The 23,921-nt window shown below is 40.2% G+C and overlaps 1 protein-coding gene across 2 annotated transcripts in view; it reads right to left on the bottom strand.

Annotated features, from left to right (window-relative positions):
* vps13a (vacuolar protein sorting 13 homolog A) overlaps window positions 1–23,921 on the bottom strand; it is a 419,442-nt gene that overhangs the window by 86,244 nt on the left and 309,277 nt on the right. For both annotated transcript variants that reach the window (XM_072585252.1, XM_072585262.1), the window contains exons 54-61: window positions 22,327–22,559; window positions 21,865–22,018; window positions 21,310–21,456; window positions 16,940–17,021; window positions 16,350–16,419; window positions 9,961–10,072; window positions 9,062–9,175; window positions 3,988–4,130 (exon numbers count right to left, since the gene is read on the bottom strand). In XM_072585252.1, the coding sequence (XP_072441353.1) occupies window positions 3,988–4,130; window positions 9,062–9,175; window positions 9,961–10,072; window positions 16,350–16,419; window positions 16,940–17,021; window positions 21,310–21,456; window positions 21,865–22,018; window positions 22,327–22,559 (1,055 nt within the window). The remainder of the gene's footprint in view (window positions 1–3,987; window positions 4,131–9,061; window positions 9,176–9,960; window positions 10,073–16,349; window positions 16,420–16,939; window positions 17,022–21,309; window positions 21,457–21,864; window positions 22,019–22,326; window positions 22,560–23,921) is intronic.

Here is a 23,921-nt window from a genome sequence, read left to right as displayed (position 1 = left end):
GTTTATTGAATCTTGGCTTTTGTTAGAAAATTAATACAAAATTGTCAAAAGATAGCTACATTGCTGTGGTGTCTATTTGAGTTCCCCAAAGCAATACCACTGCTTGTTTTTATAGGTTAGAAAAGTCAAAAATGATTAAATTATAAGACATACTCACTTGTAGACTTAATATAAGGAAGAATGATTTTGGTTGCAAGCAGTTGCTATGAGCAACAACAAAGTGACTGCCAATCTCCTAGAAACCATCACCATTGTAAAACCAAGATGGCACAGCTCAATAGGTAACCATTGGGCTCATCGGAGCCCATCCGCTCCAGGCCAGTGGCATCATTTTCTCTACCTACTTTTCACCTTTTACCTTGTCTTCCTCTCTTCATCATCAGAAGTTGGAGTGGTGTCAGCAGGGTGGTGGGTGCAGCATCAGCAGCGTGGACTGGGGGACTCTTGGCTGTGGTGCCTGGAGCCTGCACTCATAGCAATGGCAGGGGCTCTGAGCCTGACCTCCTGGCAGTGGTGACATCTGGAAAGGGGACTCCAGGAGGTGGGACTCTTGGCGGCAACAGTAGGCCTAGAGAGTCTGGAGTGGAACCCCTGGAGGCAGCTGGCCTGGAGCCTGGATTCTTGGGGGCAGTGGTAGGCCTGGAGTTCAGAGAAGGGGAGATTCCTGATAGCTGTAGGCCTGAAGACCTTGGCAGTGTCAGCAAGGCAGTAGCAGCAAAGCCTGAGTCTCTTGGGCCATCAGCATCACTGTTGCTGTTCCCAGAGCGTGACTCACTGAGGACCAGAATGCCTCGCAGAGACCTTGTGGAAGCCCTGAAGCCATGCTTGAGACCCCCTTTTGAACTGAAGATGAACTCTTATTTACATAATTTCTCTTTATCCTTATTGTACCTCAAAATGGTGTTGGATTGTGGTTACAAAACACTTTTCACTGTATCTTCAAGATATAAAACAGCCTGCTTGATTGGCACCATATCCACAAGCATCTCTTCCCCCCCACCACCCAATCTCAGTAGCAGCAATGTGTATTATCCACAAGATGTACTACAGAGATTCACTGAAGATCCTAAGAGAGCACCTTCTAAACCCACAACCTAGAAGGACAAGGGCAGCAGATATATGGGAACACTACCACCTTCAAATTCCCCACTGAGCCACTCACTACCTTGATTTGGAAGGATATCATCAGTCCTTTACTGTTACTGGGTCAAAATCCTGGAATTCTCTCCCTAATGGCATTGTGGGTCAGTCAACCTTCAACAGGTAGAGGGCAGCAGTTAAAGAAAGCAGCTCACCACCACCTTTTCAAGGACAACAAAGGACCGACAATAAATGCTGGTCAGCCAGCGAATCCCACAATCCACAAAAAATGAATACATTTTTTAGAAAATAAATTTTTGCATTGCAAGTCTGACCCAGGATCTGATAAAGGCAAGGAACAACTTTTCAGGGTGATTTGGTATGTCAAATAGTGTTTTGACTCTGCTATGTTCTGAAAGATGATTTGGTAAAGTAGATGGAAAGCAAGGTGATTTAAAAAAAATTCAAAAACTTTAGAAATTCAAACTCTGAATGCAGCTTTGAAATCTTGAATCTAAAATTCTTCAAAGAAGCCTTCAAAAATCTTGTGTTTGAGGCTTCATTTTGAGCTATGCAGACTGTGTAGTAATTTTAACAATATTTTTAACTTTGCAACTGGTTCCATCAGATTGGAAGTCAGTGAATAGAAAGCTCCTGTTCGAACCAAGCAAGAACTTGGAATATTAGACATTGGGGGTAAATATTGACATCTATTATGAAGGAAATCCTAACAATACATTTAAGGTCTAGTAAGATAACCAATTTACTTGATCTTACAAAAGGAAATACAGATTGACAGGTTTAGTGGAGGTTTTTGAAGACGTGCCCCACTAGCACATGAAGGGGAATCACTTGGTGTATTCCTGGCTTCCCAGAAAATGGATGCACACTCAGGGCATTTTCAAGTTGCCAAGTTTTGACTTGGGCAGGACTGGGACTGATGTCCTAGAGGATTTGCTAGTGTGTGTGGGGAGATGGGAACCTATGCACGGAGCCAGAAGATGATGAATTAAAGACTAAAATATAAGACAGGGAATGAGAAAAGTGATAAGAAGCAAAATCAACAGCCAACACTAAACAGGGTCACAGTGAAAAATAATGGAGTTGGGACAAATAATGTTAAAAAGACAAGCCTCTCGGCTTTGTTCTTAATGTGTGATGCATTCACAAAAATGGACTAATGAATTAAACTCTCAAATAGATAAGAATATGCTTGAAATTGGAAAGATATGGCTGGAGGGTGACCAGGAATGGGAACTGAACATTCAGGGTATTCAGTATTTGTTTTCCAAATGGCAGGCATATGCTGCAAGGATCAGTGCCAGGACCTCAGCTATTGACATGTATAAATGATTTACTAAATGAGGGAACTAAATGTAATAATCGCAAAACTTGGTGGGATGGTAAGTTGTGAGGAGGATGCAGACCTAGTGGCAAATGCATGGCAGATGAAGCGTAATGTCAATTAAATGTGATGTCATCGACATGGTAGCAAAAACAGGAGGACTTATGTCTGGCTATAAATTGACAGGCGAATTTGCAATGAGATCTCAGTGTCCTTGTACACTAGTTGCTTAAAGTAAGCAAGCAGGTGGAGTGGGTGGTGAAGAAGGCAAATTGTATGTTCATCAAGGATTTGGGTACAGGAGCAGGTATATGTTGCTATTATACAAGGCCTTGGTAAGACCATACCTGGAATATAGTGTGCAGTTTTGGTCTCCTTTGGTGAGGAAGCAGTACAGCTAAGACTTCCAGGACTGATTGCTGGCACAAAATGGAAGGGTGAGTTCATAAGTTTGCTGATGACATGAAGGTTGGTGAAGTTGTGGATAGTGAGGAGGGTTGGTATAGGTTGCAACGGGACATTGACAGGATGAAGAGCTGGGCTAAGAAGTGGCAAATGGAGTTCAACCTGGAAAAGTGTTTTCCCTGGAGCGTCGGAGGCTGAGGGACGACCTTATAGAGGTTTACAAAGTTATGAGGTGCATGGATAGTGTAAATGGACAGTCTTTTCCCTGGGGTGGGGGAGTCCTGAACTAGAGGGCATAGGTTTAGGGTGAGAGGGAAAAGATATAAAAGAGACCTAAGGGGCAACCTTTTCACCCAGAGGACAGTACGTGTATGGAATGAGCTGCCAGAGGAAGTAGTGGAGGCTGGTACAATTACAAAAATTTAAAAGTATCTGGATGGGTATACGAATAGGAAGAGTTTAAAGGGATATGGGCCAAGGGCTGGCAAATGGAACTACATTAGGTTAGGATATCTGATCTGCATGGATGAGTTAGACCGAAGGGTCTGTTTCCATGCTGTACATCTCTATGACTGTACATGTGACAATGAATAGGTAACGATTGTGGCCTTGCCAGAAATGCTCAGATCTCAGAGACAAAGAAAACAGTAGTACCTTAAGAATGGACCAAATTTCTTCACTGGAAAATTACAGCAGAATTTTTTTGTGTGTCAATATATTTTAAACAAATAACAGTATAATTAAAGAAAGTTTTTGGGAGATTAACCTAAGGGACAAAGGTATGCTGGACTTTATTGTTTGAATTTTGCAATGAATACTTTGAACTCACATTAATAAACAGGTGTGCTTCAGCTTAATGTTTGAAACATAGTACCTTCAAGTAGTGAAGTTGTCTCTCAGTACCACACAATAACGTCAGCTGAGAAAACAACGGTACCCTCAAGCATTGCAGACCTCTCTAACTTCTGCACAAAACATCAGTCTAGGTAATATATAGTCAAGTCCTAGAAGGTGAACTGTGAATTTGCAAGCTGTTAAATGTTTTCACTAAGTAATACATTGTTTGATTTTGTATTCAAAAGCCACTATTGCAATCCTTAGTGTGTTTCAACAATGTACACTGAATAATTACAAAATCATGCAAGTAATTCACATACTTGAAGACAACATCTTGTACGTCAGTGAGAGTTGCTCCAATGCTTTTCAGCAACAGGTTCAGAGATTGCACTGGGATCAGTTCTGCTTCTTGTTGTTTGTTACTTTCTTCTCCTCCAGAACTAATGGAGAAGCTCAAATGTAGCTACAAGAACATAAACATTAACACAAGAAAATGATAATTAATGAAACTCTTGGCAACAATGTTGAAATGCTATCAAGTAATTCTGGCAGTAATGGTCAGAAGCTTGAATATGTAGTTTTTGTTGCCCCATAAAACAGTCTAATTGAAAATCTTAGACAATTTTCATTTTGACTAATTTGACCTGAATTTCAGAGTCAGGTTATATGTAATGACAAGCACTCCTGGAACCTTGATATGATGCATTCTTCTCTAGAATTTAACTTTGTGGAGATTCCCTTAATTCTTACAAGATTTGAAGTGTCAATTGGATCATTTGAATCAATGGGCTTTCTTTGACGTTATTCTGCAAAAGATTCTCTCAAGTATCATAAATAAATCAGGCACCTCCTGTATGTAGTATAATTGTATAAAGTACAATTGGGTGAAAATTAATTACAATCACAGTTTGCACAAGAAATGAAAAGAATGTTATTTTCCATTAAAAAAGTGCTGGTCTGATGTAGTATCAGGCTCCACATCTTACCCAAAACAACACCTGAGCCCGAATTCAGAAGTACTGCACTCCCATATCCAGCACCCATCATTTTTGTGCGTGCATGTGTGACTGACAGTGTGCAAGACAGACAGAAAGAAATGGATGTTGTTTACATCCACATTTAAAACTGTAGTTGCCTTCTGAAGGAGGAACAAACTTCATCATGGGATTTGAAAATTTGAGCGGAGGGTCAAAACTCACCCAGGTTCTTTGGAGATGTCAGGAAGCCTGTTGGGATTGTGAAAGAGTTGAAATGTACAATTTAAAAAGAGATAGCCTTTGGCATTGTCAAGCAATTTAAATCTTTTGCTCTTTGAATTTAAAGTAAAGGCTGTGAAGACAGTTAGCTAAAGAGGACTGTAAAAATAGATTAGCAAGCTCTAGATAGGCAGTGCTAGACATTTGAGGACTTATTAATAATTCCCAAAGGTACGTTACATTGGGAAGGAAAGACTATAAAGATGAGCCAATCCATTGCTATAGATATTGAAAGGATGGTGTCAAAATCAAAGATGAGATTTGCAATCTAGAGGAAATTAGGGAAAGATCAGAAAATTAGGGACATTTTAGAATTCACTAACAATGACTAAAAAGGAGAAAACAAATTGAGAGCGTAAACGAGCAAAAAGTATAAAATGTGTAAGCTCCTATAAGCATTTAGAAATAGACTGAACAGCTAAAAGGTGGGCTCTTTGAGTATGAAAAATTAACAGAAAACAAGAAAATGACAGACTCTGAAGAAATTTGTTTTAAATCCGTTTTCATGGCAAAACAATCAGTTATGTTAGAAAATGAGGGTCCCAAAGAGAGGGAGGATCTTGCAATAGTCATTATAATTAGAGATAAAAATACTTGGCAAACATATGACACTAAAGGTTCAGGAATCCTGGATTTGATGGCCTGCCTGCTCAGGTCTTAAAACATATCCATTTATCATAATTTTCCAGAATTCCCTAGATTCTAGAAAGTCCTATCATATTAGACCAATCCTACATATAACACTGCAATTCAAGCAAGGAGGGAGGCAGAAAGCAAAACATAACAGGCAAACTTTTTCACTTGTAGTCAATTGTATTGTTGAGTGAGATTCTGGTGTGCCATGGTATGGAATGATTTTCCTCTCACAATTTTCCACTTTGCATCTCATTAAGCAGGCAGCTTGGTTATTTGGTGCCTTTTCCGGTAGAATCACACTGCAGGAATGGTGGAAGCACTGTCCCTGCTGTGATCTTTTAGTGCTCATCCACTGCACCATTTTCTTTTTAGCCCAGTGGCACATCAATTTAGGTGCTACAAAAAACAAGAACTGGCCCTCTCACTGTGATGCTTAATCATTATGAGATAGAAAGGAAAGCTCCTATCCTGCTTTGCAGAGAGGGACCTAGTAACCCTGGTGGATGAGGTGCTGAGGGGAAACCTTTCCCTTTTCAAGTCCTAAATGGCTTACCCCTTATTCTTGGACTATTGTATGCATCATGTCCACTACCGCCCTCACACACATCATTCTCCTGAACTTATCACCATTCCTGTCCCCTGTGCTTCCTACTTTCTCACTAGGGATACCTCACCATTTCCCTTGTTCATACATCATTATTAATTTCTCATCCATCCATTCCCATCATATTCAACATCTCCCTTTGTATCATTGAAGGTAAGACTGGTTCATTACTGGGCAAAGGTAGTTGGCAGGGGTCAGCTCCTTTTCATATGAGGAGTAAACACTTGAATAAGCCAGAGAAGTATACAACTATTCATGTGAGGATGGGGAGACCTAAGTAGGCAAACAACGTATTAAGCTTCACTGTACTGTACAGAGCTGTTCTGCTCTCCAATTACCTCCACTGTTACCTCATGCCAAAAATTAACAAGCTTTTATTCCTCTTAGATACCTAATTCCATCTCTTGACTGACGCAGGCAGCAGCACCACCCATCAATGCTCTGTAAAAAGGCCAGTGTCAGATATCCATCTGCTTCACCTCCAACACTGAGGAGGAAGCTATTGAGCCCTCAGAATGCACGAACAAGGCTTTCATCTGCACCTCTAGTGAACTATCACCTTGGTGGGTACATTTTCTATATTAGACATGGGGGGGGATATTCTGAGCACATAACAGACACATCTCTGCAAAGGCTGGAGAAGAAATGCCCCAGGCTGTTTGGCACTTAGAAGGTTGGAGGAGATCGATTTCTTGCTCAATCCTGGGCAGATGAGCCCTCAGTCTCAGTCATTAATGACTTTGTCAAAATGCACACACAGAAACAAGAACAGCAGGCAGGTTTGTCAGAGGCACTCCAAGTTATACTGAAGGATGGAGAAGTCTCTAATGTTACCAGTAATGTGCTGTCTCTGGCAGACATGCATCTGGCTACATCCATAGACAGGTTGGTGACACCCTTGAACATCTAGACCCAGTTCACACACTGCTAAATATTAGCAAGGAGCTGCACTCCACTGCTCTCATCATAGGTCTCAAGATCAATGGCAAAGTGAGAAGAGAATGAAAGACCTCAAACTCACTCCTTTGCCTGTTATTCCAAAGAGGCAGAAGTTCAAGTTGAGGTGATGAGCCTGCATCTAAGCAGAAGACCTTGGCTCTCAAGACTCAAATGCATCAGGGACTGTCCAAGTCCTTGAGACCAGAAGGGTCAACTACACAGCCAGCTTTCTCTGCACCTTTGTGGAGGTTTTGATTGCACTTAGGCATAGTGGGAGGCAGAGGAAGAGGAGATTTTACACAGGGTATACAGTTGGCACGGGTAAAACATCATTGTAGATAAACTTTCAGTTTTGTAAAGATATATTCACTTTCACTGTTCAAAGAATGTGCTATAGAATGATTTTCACTGCTGGACTGGTCAAGACCCACCCATGCAAGAGATGAACAGTCTTTTCAGAAATCGATTCTGGGTCAAACCGGAGTACCTGGTTAGCACTGCTGCCTCACACTGCCAGGGATCCATCTGTGGGTGAATGTCTGCGTGGAATTTGTACTGGATGCTTTGCTTTCCTCCCACAGACTAATGGGTTAAATGGCCTCTTTTCACACTGTAGAGTCTAAGCAGTGCCTCTCTTTCACAAGACTATTTGGCTGCAGATAACCTCAAGTGCTAGGAATCCTGAAAACATGACATTCAGAATGTGTTCTCAAGTCTAATCTATCTAAAGTACCCACTGAAGTGATAGTATCTGAGCTGGATGGTGCAGGAGACAGCTTTGCCACTACTTCATAGTGTGTTGCTTATTCCTCAGAAGTGGAGGAGCAGCTGTTTGCCAGAGGGACAAGTTTCTAGTGGGTACAGACAATTTTAAATGTTACTGGTGGCTGCAGAAACAGTGTAATGAGTTGCGCAATAGGGGTAGAAGCTTCAACATATTAAGCACCTACACAGTGCTTTTGAGGAAGCAGTGCAGTATGTCATAATGAACCTTTCTTGGTTGCCAGGACATGAAGCTCTGAACATCCTGCATCAAGGATTCTGTCTTGATTCTGGTGAGGAGACATTTGTTAGCTACCCTGTTATGGTTTGGCTCTTTCAGCTCTATTGTGAGACATTTTCTCTTGAGATGAGATGAAGGGAGGGATTAAGTGAGATACAAGTACTTGGCACCTTTAGCTATTAAGGTGGACAAATATCCCAAGTGAGTGAGAAAGTAGGAAGTACAGTGGACAGGAAGGATAAGACTGGGGAAACGGGATATACAAGAGATGAGAGAAGATACTGCTGCCTTGGTGGGAGCTTGGTGCAGTAGCAGAGTTGGAATGAGTGTAAGGTAGCAGAGAGAAAATTGTAACACTTATCCTTGCAGAGAACAGAACATAGCTTATCGCTTATGGCATGGCTGAATGTTTCTACAGATGATGGAAACAGCATTGACCTGGATGGCAACTTCGAACCAGCTGATAGCATCTTGTGCCATGCTCTCCATCTGGGGGAAAGAAGATGGCCTTCATCTCCACTACAATCTTCAATTCCTAGTCAGCAAAGTGGGGTGCCAATTTGCTTCTAGAAGACATCGCCTTTCCAGTTCGTCGGTGACATGAACCACGAAGGACAGTTCTTGACTTGCAGCATTTGAAAAGGTGCACAATTAAGAGTTTAATATGGGACTAGCAACAGGAATTCCTGAAGGCTCCAGCACGAGTGAGCATTTTTACAATTGCTGAGTACAGGTAAAGTAAATGTGGTGTTGTGATAATATGGTACCTACAGAATGAGGTAAGCAGTGTATAATTTTATGAGAAAAGAAATCCTTCATGTAGTTCCCTGAAATCGGCAGTCACATTGTGGGAAAATACCATTACTGTATAAACAAGAAACAAGATCTTCAAATCTGATTATAGCTTTAATAAAATCGTACATTTATTCAGTGAAATACTTAAAATGTTTACTTACTTTGATAGGTGAAATATGGAAATACTCATAAAGACTGACAGGTGTGGTGTCAATAGCAGATTCAGTCAACAGCTCTGTTTGAATATACTCAAGGTCCTTTTTGAATAGATCCAGCTTAAAAACAAAGTAATTCAACAAATTAGTTGTGGAATTTATAAATTAGAACTGCATTACTTCAATGTCACAAATAGCATGGTTAACATTTCGTAGCACTATCTTCTGAATTCTGATTGGTCGTTCAGATTTTGAGTATTTTACACACGTTACCTAAAAATTAATTGCACACATTTAGAACCTCACCTGAACAGGGAGGTCTGGGTCAAATGAGAAGGTAAATTGTTAATATTTTAAATCTGACCCCAAGCAAGTTCGAGACTGCCCAATGCTGGTTTTAATTAGGGAAGAGGGGACATCCGATCAACTTACTCTCAATGGGTGGGTTGAAGCATTTTTAAGAAAATTGTGTACCCTCATTTTAGCAAAACTTCTATTTCTAACCAGTATTTGTTGGATTTCTCTGCTGTCTGGAAATTGACAGCTAAAAAAAGGTAAGAAAATAATTCATAACAAAAGTGCTTCCACGGTTCTGCTTCTGGATTAGGGAAAGTGCGGGTGATGCAATCAGTAGAGGGCAGGCTTTACCGACAGGAAGGCCTCAGAAGCAGAGAGTTTGGAAAAACTTAATGAATTGGATGGTATCAGATGGGGCAGTGATTGACTTGTTTTTGACTAATGTAGCTATCTGCTGCCTCAAATCTGCAACTCAAAGAAAATGCATTTCTATCCTAGTAGAAATACTGAAATTACAAACATCTTAGAAGTAAATGAAGAGGTATTAAAATAAACACAAGTTAGATGTCTTTTTGTTTTTACTTATTTTATGTATGTTTGTATTATACCTTTTGCTCTGCAAGAACTGTATCTGTTGATTGGGTGAATAGGTCCATCACAGCATAAAGAAAACCAAGATCTAACTTCAGATCCATTTCTTGAATTAGGACTTTAAAATACCTGTTGCAAGTATATAATATAATCTTTATGAAAAAAATATTTCAAGTTGAAATAAATGCAGCCAATTAAAATATGTTTATCATAACTATAACCAAAATACTGCTAATTCATCAACTGGGCAAATTAAAATTAAACAGCCCTTGCTATAGATGGTCCATTGTTTGTATCCCATTTTAGCTTTGTCTGGCAATCTGCAGCATTCTTGTTTAGATTAGATTAGATTCCCTACAGTGTGGAAACAGGCCCTTCAGACCAACAAGTCCACATGGAACCTCCAAGAATAACCCACCCAGACCCATTCCCCTACATTTATCCCTGACTATCTAACACTATGGGCAATTAAGGATAGCCAATTTACCTGGCCAGCACATCTTTGGATTGTGGGAGGAAACCTGAGTACCCGGAGGAAACCCATGCAGACAGTGGGAGAATGTGCAAACTCCACACAGATAGGGAATCAAACATGGGTCCCTGGCGCTGAGAGGCAGCAGGTCTTTGTTTGAATTTGTTTTACTTCTTCATTACATTTTTTTGTCTTTCATTATGAAATCTTTCTCCTGTTGCACACACCTCCCAGAGTGGAAAAATAATCAGGAGATACTGTAACATACTTGAGCTAAATAACCTTGCTAGATAGTGAGTGCCGCAGTTACTTGGGAAGTAAGCAGGAGCAATTACTCAAGTTGGGAAGGTTCTGGAATTGGGTCGTGCATATTCTTCTTGCTGTCATCCATTGTTTTATGAGTAAAAAGTGGATTCATGTGAAAGGTTGGAGACAGGTTGGAGATTCAAGGAGAGAAAGTAAAATGATTTTATTCAGGACCTATGTGAGACAATGGTTGAACCTAGTCATTGCACCTTCACGATTGGAGGAATTAGACAGCATGCTTTAGTTGATAATGCACTTGTCTTAAGAGTCAAAAGGCAAGAATTCAAACCCCAGTTCAGAATGAGAGCATGCAATTTAAGTTGACACTGAATGGGCTGAAATGTGGGAAGAAATAGAGCAGGAATATGGCAGTCAAACCTGCTCTGTGATTCAATTCAATAATGACTGATGACCTACCTCAATTTCCTCAGATACCTTCTTTTTTTCATTCATTTGTTGGACTTGGGCATCGCTGGCTAGCCAGCATTGATAGCCCATCCCTATTTGCCCTTGAGAAGGTGATGGTGAGCTGCTGCCTTGAATTGCTGCAGTCTACATGCTGTGGGTTGACCCACAGTGCCTGTTAGGAGGGAATTGCAGGATTTTGACCCAACGAATGTGAAGGAACGGTGGTATATTTCCAAGTCAAGGTGGTGAGTGGCTTGGAGGGGAACTTGCAGGTGGTGGTGTTCCCAAGTACCTGCTGCCTTTGTCCGTCTAGGTGGAAGTAGTCATGGGTTTGGAAGGTGCTGTCTAAGGAGCTTTGGTGAATTACTGCAGTGCATCATGCAGACAGTACACACTGTCACGAGCATCCAGAAATCTATTGTTTCTTCTTGAACAAGCTCAATGATTGAGCTTCCAAGGCTAACTGGAGTAGAAAACTTCAAAGATTCTGGTGAAGAAATACTTCCTCACCTCAGTCTTAAATGGTTGACTCCTTATTCCGAGAATATGTCCCCTAGTTCTAGATGCATCAGTCAGGGGAAATATCCTATCTTGATTCATCCCATCACTCGCTAAAAAATTTCTAAGTTTTAATGACAACATCCTTAGTTATTCTAAACCCCTAAGAATGCAGGCCAAGTTTCTTCAATTTGACCTTAAAAGAATTTGCCATCTCAGCGATTGTTTGTTGATCCTCTGCTGCATTCCATTTATGGCAAGTATGCTGTTTCCGATAAGAACAACAAAAACCAAACACAGCATACTAGATTTTCCAGTGGCCAAATAGTTTTCTGCAGCATTGGTGGGATTTTTATATCAGAAGCCTATGGAAACTGATGGAATGCCAGGGAAATTGAAAATTTTGATTGACAATTTCTCTAAGACTGGAGCCCTCAAGAAGCATCCATTTAAATTGGAGAATTCAAAGGATTCTACTACTATTCAATAAATTCCAAGTGTTAAACTGAATTTGAATTTACTTCACACACCCATCAACTACACGCCCCCCCACTTCTCACCACCTACCAAGGATCTGACTCCCACTACTCCAACACTTAATCCTTCTCCTCTCTCCTCCAGGTTGTGAAAAAGAAGTGTGCTTTGACTTCTGATTATTCTGTTCGATGAGTGACTTGTCAGATTTAAAGTATACTCCACAGTTCTGAAGGAGTCCAAACTGGAATCGCCTGTCAGAAATGCAGAGTTCTTTCATATTGGAATAAGGAATGGAGTGACAGTCTGAGTGCAGTTGCCACTGTTCAGAAAATTTGACCCAATATTCCAGGGTTCACCAAGAGTCTGTACAATTGCAACAAGACAACTTTATACCTGTAATCAAATCCCTTGGAAGTAAAGTTTAACATGACATTTGCCTTGCTAACTGCTTGCTATAACTAAGTGCAAACTTTTAGTGACCCAAGAACAAAGGCACCCAAAGAGTAACTGACAAAAGAAGAACTGTCTTTCAGGTGAAACATTCAGCCAAGATCATGTTAGTTGCTCATAATGGATCCAAAAGACTCCTAACACAATCTGAGGTCAGACAATTTTCTCCAAAACTGATTCACCAAAACAGCTGCTGATGTTTACCATTTATCACTTAGGACCTTGCTACAAGTGAAACAGCTTCCATAACAACAATAACTCTACTTGAAAACAATCTGGCAGTACCAAGTGCAAAGATGTTTTTATAATGTGCAAATAGTGGCAATAAAGATATATTATAAAGTTTTTCCTCCAAAATGGGAAAATACAAGGATCTCTATGGATAGGCAATTAGGGGTTCAAGCAGGAATCTGGTGAAATCACTGTCAGAGTAATAATCTATTTTTAAAAATCTAGCATTTAAAAGAATGCAACATGAAACAGATTTAAAATTTAAAGAAGTTTCTATAACTAAATTATTACAATAAAACTTTACCGTTGCTTGAAGTAAAAAAAATCACATATCCATATTTCTCACTTTGTTTTAGAAAATTATTGAAACAGAAACGTGACCTTCAATCAAATTTTAACCATTCTATATGTTGAGTTGATGCAATTAGCCTATAATGATGAAAGTTTAAAAAAATGTCTTTTTCCTGAAATAACCGATCCTGGTATCCTAGGTAAAAACAATGACTGCAGATGCTGGAAACCAGATTCTGGATTAGAGTGGTGCTGGAAAAGCACAGCAGTTCAGGCAGCATCCGAGGAGCAGGAAAATCGACGTTTAGGGCAAAAGCCTTTCATCAAGAATACAGGCAGAGTACCTGAAAGGTGGAGAGATAAAATTTTGATCTCTCCACTCTTCAGGCACTCTGCCTGTATTCCTGATGAAGGGCTTTTGCCTTAAACGTCGATTTTCCTGCTCATCGGATGCTGCCTGAACTGCTGTGCTTTTCCAGCACCACTCTAATCCAGATCCTGGTATCCTGTCAAGTCACTCTTTATTTTGCATGTGCATAGTACATGGACTCTGCCAGCTAGATAAGAGCCAGTCCCTAAAGTGTGGAGAATCAGACTCCTGTTTATATCTGCCAGCCAGGGTTCCCTGATTGGCCCAGTTTAACCCCAATCAGGGATCTCATACTCAGAGAGATCTACATGAAAACTTTGTTCCAATCACTTTTTCCTAAAAGATCAAGCAACGTTTCTATTAGTAATGTGATTTAATGGATTTATTGCTGACCAAATCAAAAGCAGAATACTACAGATAATGAAAGTTGAAATAAAAACATCAGGTTGTGGAAAAACTCAGCAGTTAAGATCTTTGGAGAGAAAAGAAAAAATCATTTTAGGAAGAGTCAGAGATGTAGAATGGAATCTTCCCAGCCACTTAACAACACAGGCATAGGTGAAACACTTGGGAGAATTCTGGGAGAGCAACTGTAAGGTGGTTCCCAACTTTGACAGCAAAACAAATCCTGTTTTCCAATCAAGTGTCGAATAATGAGATATGACTGTTGTGAGCAAACAGAAAGAGACCAATTGGTTTGCATTACCATCCTTATTACTGCATCATTTCACTTCACTGATATGCTGTTTTCCATTCTCTCACCAACCAGATAGAAACTAGACAGTAACAATTCCTGAAATGAAATTCAGAGTGATAACCTGGCAACTCCAGTTCACCTTCTTGGTTACCTTGCACCAACATCTCAGGGCCCGCTCCATGGAAGCCACTGGCCACACTACGCCCCACCCACCAAGACCTAGGCAGTCCCATATCAACAAAGTGGGGTGCCACTTTCCTTTCAATATATCTAGGCAATTCACAGGAACTGTTCAGGGCAGTTATAGATTGCCAGTGCTTGACCAGGTGTATGACTGAGCTTTAAAAGGTACTACGAGCACCAGGGCTCCCGGGAGGTCCTGGCAGTGGCCAGTATGTCTCTGCCTGTGGCAAGTGGGAATGTGCGACAAATAGAACATTATAGGGGTACGATGCCTGGGTAATAAGGCAAGTTTGAAAGCTAGTGTGACAAAATCCACTAGGATTGGCAGAGAGAAATAATCTATGAAACTCACTAACATTTATAATTGGCTGATTTCTGGTAAAATTAAATCTGCAATATTAATTAGAGATGCAAAGTTACAGCTAACTTCTCCCAAACAAAAAAGGTCAGAGACTGAAATGTTTACTCTTGTCACATGTCTAGCAGAGCTTCTGAATATTTCCAACATTTGCTGTTTTGATTTCAGTGCTGAACAGCTTGTTTTACTATCTTACGTAAGCAGTCACAGGGCAGTGGTTAGGAATCACAAGGAAGTTCAAAGCCAGAGCATCATGTCTTCCAAGATGTGGACTATTCAGAAATACTGTGCAGATTTTAATTAAATACTGTTTTCAATCTTGGTATAAAAATAAGGCTTCAAGGTGATTTATTCAAAATTATTCTGCATAAGAAGAACTGAGTAGATTATAAAGAATATTATCAATAGATTGTTTGAAAATTTCTGTTTTTCAATTATTTTATGGGTTTAGGAATTGTCAGCAAGGCCAATATATATGGTTCATTCCTAACTGAACTCAAGGTGGTGGTGATGATTTGCCCTCTTGAACCACTGCAGTTCCTAACGTATCACCACATCCATAGTGCTATGGGAAGTTCCAAGATTTTGATCCATTGAAAGTGAAGGTATAGTAATTGTTTCAAACCAGAATGATTTGCAGTGCAGAAGGAAACTTATAGGTGCTGATGCTCCCATGTTTCTGCTACCATTGTCCTTCTAAATGGCAGCGTGTGTCAGTCTGGAAGGCGTTACTGAAACAGCATTCGGGAGTTGCTTGTAATAGGACACACTACTTCCACAATATGTTAGTGGCAGAGGGAGTGGATGCTTAAGTTGCTGGATAGGGTGCTGATCAAGCAGACTGCTTTGCCCTGAATGCTATCAGGTTTCTTGAACATTGTTGGATCCATATCAATGCAGGCAAATATTCCATCACACTCCTGACATGAGCTTTGCAGATGGTGGAAAGGCTTTAGGGAAATCAGATGATGAAGTATTCAGCTCAGAATTTCCAGTTTCGCACCTGCTGTTGTCATCATAATATGACTGTGACCTGTGCAGTTCAGCTTCTGATCAATCCCCTGTCTGTTGTGGAGTTCCAGTGATGGTGAAGTCATTAATTTCGAGTGGAGATGGTTAGTTTCTCTTTCCGAAATGATCAGTGCCTGGCACTACATGGCATCAATGTTAATTGTGAAGCCTGAATATTGTCCAGATCTTGCTGGCTTTGGGCAGAGATTGTTTTAGTATCTGAGGATTTGGTACTCATGGATTTTAGATTAGATTAGATTACTTACAGCATGGAAACAGGCCCTTCGGCCCAACAAGTCCACACCAACCCGCCGAAGCGCACCCACCCACACCCATTCCCCTACATTTAACCTGCACCTAACACTACGGGCAATTTAGCATAGCCAATTCGCCTAACCTGCACATTTTTGGACTGTGGAAGGAAACCGGAGCACCCGGAGGAAACCCACGCAGACACTGGGAGAATGTGCAAACTCCACACAGTCAGTCGCCTGAGGCGGGAATTGAACCCGGGTCTCTGGCGCTGTGAGGCAGCAGTGCTAACCTCTGTGCCACTGTGCCGCCCACCGTGTTGAGAATGGTGCAGTTATCAATTAACATCCCCACTTTTAACCATATAATCATAGACAAAATCATTTCATGTTTATGACTTACCTAAAACGAGATATATCAGACTTCCCTGCAAACCTCGTGATAATACTGACATCAGCAAAAGGCTTTGGTGCTATTAAAATAAAACAAATATTAAAGAACTGTCTTTTTTTTCAAAAAAAAGTCAATTACAGAATTGTTTCTCATATTCTAAACTGAATGGAATATTCTAAAAATACTATTTTGATTCAGGAGTTTACATTTCATTTTGACATAAACTTTGGAAAGGAGATAATAATTTCCTGTAAATACTTCTAAATATCACAACATAAAAATTAATACACAAAGTTGAGCTCAAGTACTTGCAGAATTCCTAAATCAGTGCTGCAGGAATCTTAAAATTGCAGTTGAAAGAATCAAACAAATATAATTTTTTAATAAATGAAGATTCTGTAACTCCAAGCTCCACTGACATTAATCTGCACGATAAAGTTTATGTTAAACTGCAGCTCATAGCCATGTAATAGGACATTCAAAATTTCAACGAGTATCCATATGAATGGAAAGATATTTATTTATGTCATTTACAGAAACATCACATTTAACACATTTCATTACAGCAGAGTGCATACAATAAATTATATAAAACCAACCTGAATCCATGGTGACTGATTTGGGGGGAATAATTGGATAAAACGGAAAAGGAAAGATGGCCCCAGACAGCTGATTTTGTATCTTAAAACAGAAACAAAAGTAAAGTAGCTGTTTAGTTCAAAAACAATAAACATTATCCTGATAACATATATGCAATATTAATATCTTCATTCAGCACAAAATTAAAATTTTAATAATGAGAATTAAAAAACACTTGCTCCAAAATAACTAAAATATATCTAGAATTTAAAGCATCTCACGGTGACCAAACTCTTATTTTAAAAGAGGAAAAGAGAGACTTGGCATTTTCCCAAATTCTCAGCTTTCTTCTCCACTAATGATCACAAGCTTTGCAACTCGTAGAGAAGAGGCTATTGAGCACATTGAAATGGAAAATTTGGCTAGTACAGGTCTCTTCTTCTGTGTTCTGTTATTCATTGCCAATGAACCATTTGAGAAAATTGTTAGCTTTGACTGCAAGTGCCACGAAAACTCCAAACACCTACTGTCTCGTTTCTGTAACAAAGTCAGCCAGATGGACCTCTTAGAATGAGTTCTCTGATTGAATCAGATTAACAGCCCCAATCAGGGTGCCCTGGCTGACAGATAAGAACAGGCATGTCGAACATCCTGTTTACTCTGACAGCTGGCTCTGAGGAAGCTTGATCAGTGTCAAGGACTTTTTTTCACGTGTAAATACAAGGTGACTTGGTGACAGGATACTGGCCTCTGTGCAGTAATTTCAGTGGCTATGAGGTAAAAGCACGTTCCTGAAGAATTTGCAACAGTCATTTTGGACTTGGTGGAAGCATTTCTGGCAGCATGCCATTATTTGACTTGATCGAACCTGCCGAAGACTCGGCCCATCATATGGAAATAATGTTTTTTTTTCCAGGCAAATGTCAATGCGGCTGATGAAAAGCAATGAATAATTCTCCTGAAAGCTTGTGGACCTGCAACTGCTTTGGTTATTAAGAGCCTAACTTTCCAAGATACACCAGATACTAAAATCTTTCAAGAGTTAATAGATTTAATAAAGGAATATTATGACCAAGCCGCCTCTAGGTTAAGATGACTGGCAGAGACATGTGACTTTAGTTTAACCCTTAATGAAATGCTGAGACACTGTTTGGTATGTGGGATTAATGATGTAACCAGGCAAAAGTGCCTACATGCTGAAGCCCAATTGGACTTCAAACAGTCACTACAACTGGCTTTGTAACTGGAAAATGTGGCAAGTGGAGCATGAGTTACAGCATATTCTGATGGAAGTTGACACCCTTGCTAGTACCAGGTGAGTGAAGGCAACTGCATAGCCTCACTCAGGATATACCTGGAACAGAGGGCGGCACAGTGGCTAGCACTGCTGCCTCTCAGCACCAGGGACCCAGGTTCGATTCTGGCCTCGGGCGACTGTCTGTGTGGAGTTTGCACATTCTCCCAGTGTCTGCGTGAGTTTCCTCTGAAAATTGTGCAGGTTTGGTGAATTGGCCACAGTGTTCAGGGATGTTAGGTGCATTAGTCAGGGGTAAATACAGGGTAAGTGAACGGGTCTGTGTAGGTTACTCTTCGGAGGGTCCGTGTGGACTTGTTGAGCCGAAGAGCCTGTTTCCACATTGTATGGACTCTATGAATCTCTATGAGAGACTCTAGGTCAACCTACAGGAAAATCCCAAAACAACGCCAAACCTCGGCCAAATGGATAAAATTTTCTTCAGGAACCAGGCTGGCAAGCCATTCTACTTGCTGCTGGTATGTGGACTTGAGACAGCCCAAAAAAAAAGATTCCCACTAGAGCTAAATGGAACAAGAGCACTCATAGGCCGATATCCAGGAGAGTACACACTGGTGTGGAACAGTCAAACTACTCAGCAACATCCAAACCAGAACCAATCAAACTAACATTTGATTAAATGGTCACCCAGTTCTAATAGAGGTTGATACCAGTGTAGCCATTTCAGTGATCGTCAAACTAGTCTTTAACAAAATTCGCTCTGGACTCCAACCCTTAACTTTGCACAAGGCCTCAGATAGACTGAGAACCCATACAAGGAATTGTCATAGATTCAGGGTACAACTTAGGCTCCGATCTCATGTAAGAAGCAGCTGTTTCAGTTACAACTCACCACAGTAGAAGACTCAGGCCCAAGCTTGATGGGGCAAAATTGGTTAAGAAAGATTGACCTAGATTGTCTCAAGATTTTTCAATTAGAAAACGGGTGCCTGAGTAAAGTCCTGGGTAAATACCTGGATGTTTTTCCAAGGAGGTCTGGGGATGATCAAAGGAGTCAAGACCACCTTGCATATTGACTAGAAAGCAATTCCACGATTCTGAAAGGCCACACCCAGTACCATTTGTCTTATGGGCAAAAGTAGGGGCAAAAGTAAAAAGGCTGGAAAACGGAGCACCAGACAATTTCACCCCATTAAGCTTGGGCTCCAGTATTTTACTACCATCGGTGGTAAATGAATACTCGCAAGTGCAGTTAGATGAGTATTCCCAGAAATATGCTACAGTAAATACCCATAAGGGTTTGTACCCAATATACAAGAGTGCTGTTTGGGGTATTGCCAGCCTGTGCAATTTTTCAGCGGACAATGGAGAACACTTTACATGGTCTACACCAGATTGCCATTTATGACATACTAATAATCAGGAACTCTAATAAGGAGCACAGAGAGAACTTGGACACAGTCCTTAGACATTTCTCCCCTCCGGGTGTACACCTTAGAAGGGAAAAAGTGTATTCCAAGCATCCCAAGTGACCTATATGGGCTACAGAGTTGACAAGACTGGTTTACACCCAATGGAAGATAAAGGGAGGGTGATCAAAGGTGCCCTGGCTCCCACAGCTGTATTGGAGCTTAGCTCTTTTCTTGGGCTGAGGAATTATTATGGAAAGTTCATACATAACCTGGCCTCCATCCTGGCATCTTTGCATCAACTCTTTAAAAAGAGTCAGCTTTGGAAATTATCACATAGCTAAGCCATAGCTTTAAGGTAAGGGAAGAAACAGCTATCATCCTCCAAGGTGTTGACACACTATGATCCCAAACAATATCTGGTATTGGTATGCGGTGCCTCCCCCGTACAGCATCAGCGTATTATTAGCTCTTAGATGGCCCAATGCAGAGGAATGCCCAAGACCGTATGCATCCAGGACTTTGGCTGATGCAGAGCATAAACATGTCCAGACAGAAAATGAAGGTTTGGAAGTCATATTTGGAGTCAAGAAGCCTCCATATGCCGTCTGGAAAGGCCCTGCAGTCAAAGACCTTCAAGGCCACAAGCATCAGATACACACTTACACAACAGAATCCAATTTCAAGATTCAGCATTTCACAGATTGTAGTCACTGTGTTCCTAAACAGCTCAAGTCTTCGGAGGTACTGGTACTCCGTCACTTCCAAGTATCTGAGCCTTGCTAGATAGGGTCTTATCTGTTGTCTTGATTTGGAAGTGCCAGTGTTGGACTGAGGTGGACAAAGTTAAAAAGCACACCACACCATGTTACAGTCCAACAGGTTTGCTTGGAAGCACTAGTTTTCAAAGCACTGCTAACCTGTTGGACTATAACCTCGTGTTGTGTGATCTTTAACTATATCTGTTGTCTGACAGCTGCTATTGACTTTCCCCTATAGGCATTTTGGCAGAATTAGTTAAGCTAACTTGATTGACCATAGGGCACAGCTGTCCTTTGCCAGCTACCATCTTCCTTCTCCTCCTAAGAACTGCTCTCAGATTGGACTATTCCAATTGAGCACAGTGACATTCACCACAAATGCTCCTGCCCACAATTTTTCCTTCAACATTCCCTGGCTGTTCCATTGCTTAGAACATTTCCCAGCAGAGTTTTAAATTGAAAAATAACAACTCTCCTTGCCTTGTTCTGCTAAAGTTAGTCACAGTCCCAGTTGCAGCTTTTAAAACGCTTAACAGCATTACCACTAAAAATGTAACCACTTCCAAAAAAAGTTTCCCCAAGCACTCACTGAATACTGTAATCAACATATATTCTGATCAATGCAGACTGACTTCTATTTCAGAGACTGGCATCAAGTTCACAATCTGACATCTTTACACTGGATTTCAGATGTGTGGGGGATAGCAGCAGTCCTGATCTCATAACATAACACTTAAGCCTATAAATCAATAACATGCAAAATTAATTCACTGTTCTCAGAATTCTAACATCTGTAATATTTCATTTTGATATTTAATTCAATATTCCTCCTCCCTGAAAGTTTGAATTAGACAACATAGAAACTCAGACCAAAGTTATGATAAATGATTCTGTTGCAAACTTTAAACAATTCATGTGCCATTTGTATACTAACAAAGATCCTATGCTATCAGGTTTTAACATACCTGGATCTTGTAAATTTGGACTCGGAGAGATTTCTGATGAGTTGAGACAGTATACTCTATTTTTATAGCTGGCAGGTAATTTCTCCTTATTGGTACTTCAGAAGGTTGTAAGAGTTTCATGTCCATTCCATTTGGAGTTAAAAGTGCCTTTTTGTTTGCAAGAGATAAAAGATGCTTCTGAATGTTTATTTTCAAAAAGACATTTTTTTTAAACTGAATCCAAATAGTCACTTACAATTTGACTTCATCACTACAAGTGATGCAGTGCGATTTGCTCTCTTCATTGTCATTATAAAATTGACAGACTAAATTGAGGAGAATAATCACACCATGAAACAAAAACCAGACCATGAATTTCCCTACCCATTTATTTCAATCCGCATGAAGCAAGCGTTAATTTTGATGGAGGATTGGACCTGTTAATAATACTAAACTTAATTAAGCAATTTAAGACGACAGGTTTTTTTGTATAATTGAAAATGTTGCCATCCACTTCAATTAATTATTAATCTACTCAAATACAAATGATCAACATAAGCATAATTTTCAACTGACCTGAAAATCACATGGAAGTTCAGCAATGTGGCTCTCTTGAGGAGAAGACTCTATATATTCTTTGTAAACCTGCTCCAGCTGAGCTGTTTGCTTTCTACTCATTGGTTTCCAGCGCAATTTCGCCTTGGGTTTACTTTCCCAAACAACATCAGAACTGAGTTGCAAACAGAATAACAAACATGTAAAATTCTTCTAAATTGCATTTAATTATCCTAACATCAAAAATCCTGATGTTACAGATTCTATTATTGATACAGCATTCATTATGAAATGTGTGGCATTCAATGTGAAATAAAAATACAGAGATATCAAAAATTGTTTGAAATTTTCTATTTCTGAATGGGAGTAGTAACTTGTGGCCAAAAACCATACACTTTAGTAACAGGAGCCATGAGAATGCTGAAGGTCAGGTTCAATAATGCATTACATTTCACAATAACTTGCTACAAAGCACGCATTCACCTTGTTATACCAATGTAGACCACTTCTTGCTTTGTTGAATTATTAATCAATGAAATCCCCAAGTTCTGCAATGACAGAATGATCTCCTGTTCTGCTTGCTCTGCTTTCTCATTTTCTTGAGTAAGTCTGAATGTTCCTTCATCATCCGTGAACACAATGATTCTCTGCAGACCCTCAAAGAAGGATGCTAAATAAATCTTCCCATTTTCTTGAGGAATCTCTGAGAATATATCCTGAAAGTAAAGTAGTATATCTGAACATTGAATCTCCTTTGCAACTTTGAAAATTTTTGGCTATTAGCATTGCAAAATAAACAGCAAAATTAATATTAAGGAAAAGGCATATATTAAATATGGTGAGAGAAAGAGAGAGAGGGAGAGCGACTAACGCATATGCACTCCAAGGCCTCACTTTATCTAGCCCTCTGCACCCTCCCTTTTATTGTACATTTCCTCGCTGTTTACCCTTCCTGAAAGTATTTCTGCACTCACTCAACCATACCATTAATATCTTCCAATTTTTGATCGTTCGCAACTTTCCTTAGTAATAGTTACAAAAGACTGTGGGCATGAAGTTGAGATCAACAATTGTAGTAATTTTAGGAAGGGGGGTGTGGGAAACAGAAGGAATGGCCAATCAAACTTAGAAAGGATTAAACTCTTACTCTAGATGGATTGAATCTACATCTGTCAGAGGTTAGCAAAAATGCAGCAGAAATACATTCACATGTAAATAAAGTCAGTAGGAAAGAGGATAGGTCAAGAGGCCTTGTGGACAGCTAGTGAGATTTTTTTTAAAACAGGAAGATGGATCAAGTCTAGGGTACCAAGTAGGAACAGAAATTATAGGCCTGGTGCTATGCCAGGCCTGAGTCACAGCTCTACGCTTATGAGTGGGCATTGATGACATGCCCCTCTCACAGGCTCTGCAGGCAACTAGTTGCAAAGGGGCATTGTTGAGGCTTTAGCATGTTAACTGAAATTCAGTTGATCAATAATAGTTTCTCCTCATAGGCTTGAGCATCACTCCAAAGGATTGTGTACAAATATCTAGGCTTACAATCAAATGCAGTATTCATGTGAGTGCGCAGAGTTATACATTGAGCCTTTAAAATAGAGGTTCAATCAAGGCTCTCCCAGATGGGTGTATCAGATTTCTTCTAATAATTTGAAGACTGGAAAAGAAATTACTAGAACAATTCTCATTAAAACATTATGCTATTTGGGAGACAGTATACATAATTAATACTGCATTTCTTACAACAGTGCTAACACTTAAGTATATCACTGGCTGTGAAATGCTTTGAACGGTCCTAAGACTGAAAAAAAGTTCTATGTAGATGTTGCTGAAATAATTATTTCGTTGAATAAGTACAGTACAAGTACAAAGAGGCAGCTATGTTGTAGCATTCTTCAACTTCCCAATGTTCCTGCTCCTCAGCTTCTCACTAAATAGGTGCTGGGAAGAGTTAGATTAGATTAGATTAGATTAGATTACTTACAGTGTGGAAACAGGCCCTTCGGCCCAACAAGTCCACACCGCCCCGCTAAAGCGCAACCCACCCATACCCCTACATTTACCCCTTACCTAACACT

This window comes from Chiloscyllium punctatum, chromosome 2, assembly GCF_047496795.1.
Source record: "Chiloscyllium punctatum isolate Juve2018m chromosome 2, sChiPun1.3, whole genome shotgun sequence".
Lineage (NCBI taxonomy): Eukaryota > Metazoa > Chordata > Chondrichthyes > Orectolobiformes > Hemiscylliidae > Chiloscyllium > Chiloscyllium punctatum.
Note: the sequence above shows the minus strand (reverse complement) of the source record. Positions and strands in the feature narration are given on the sequence as shown.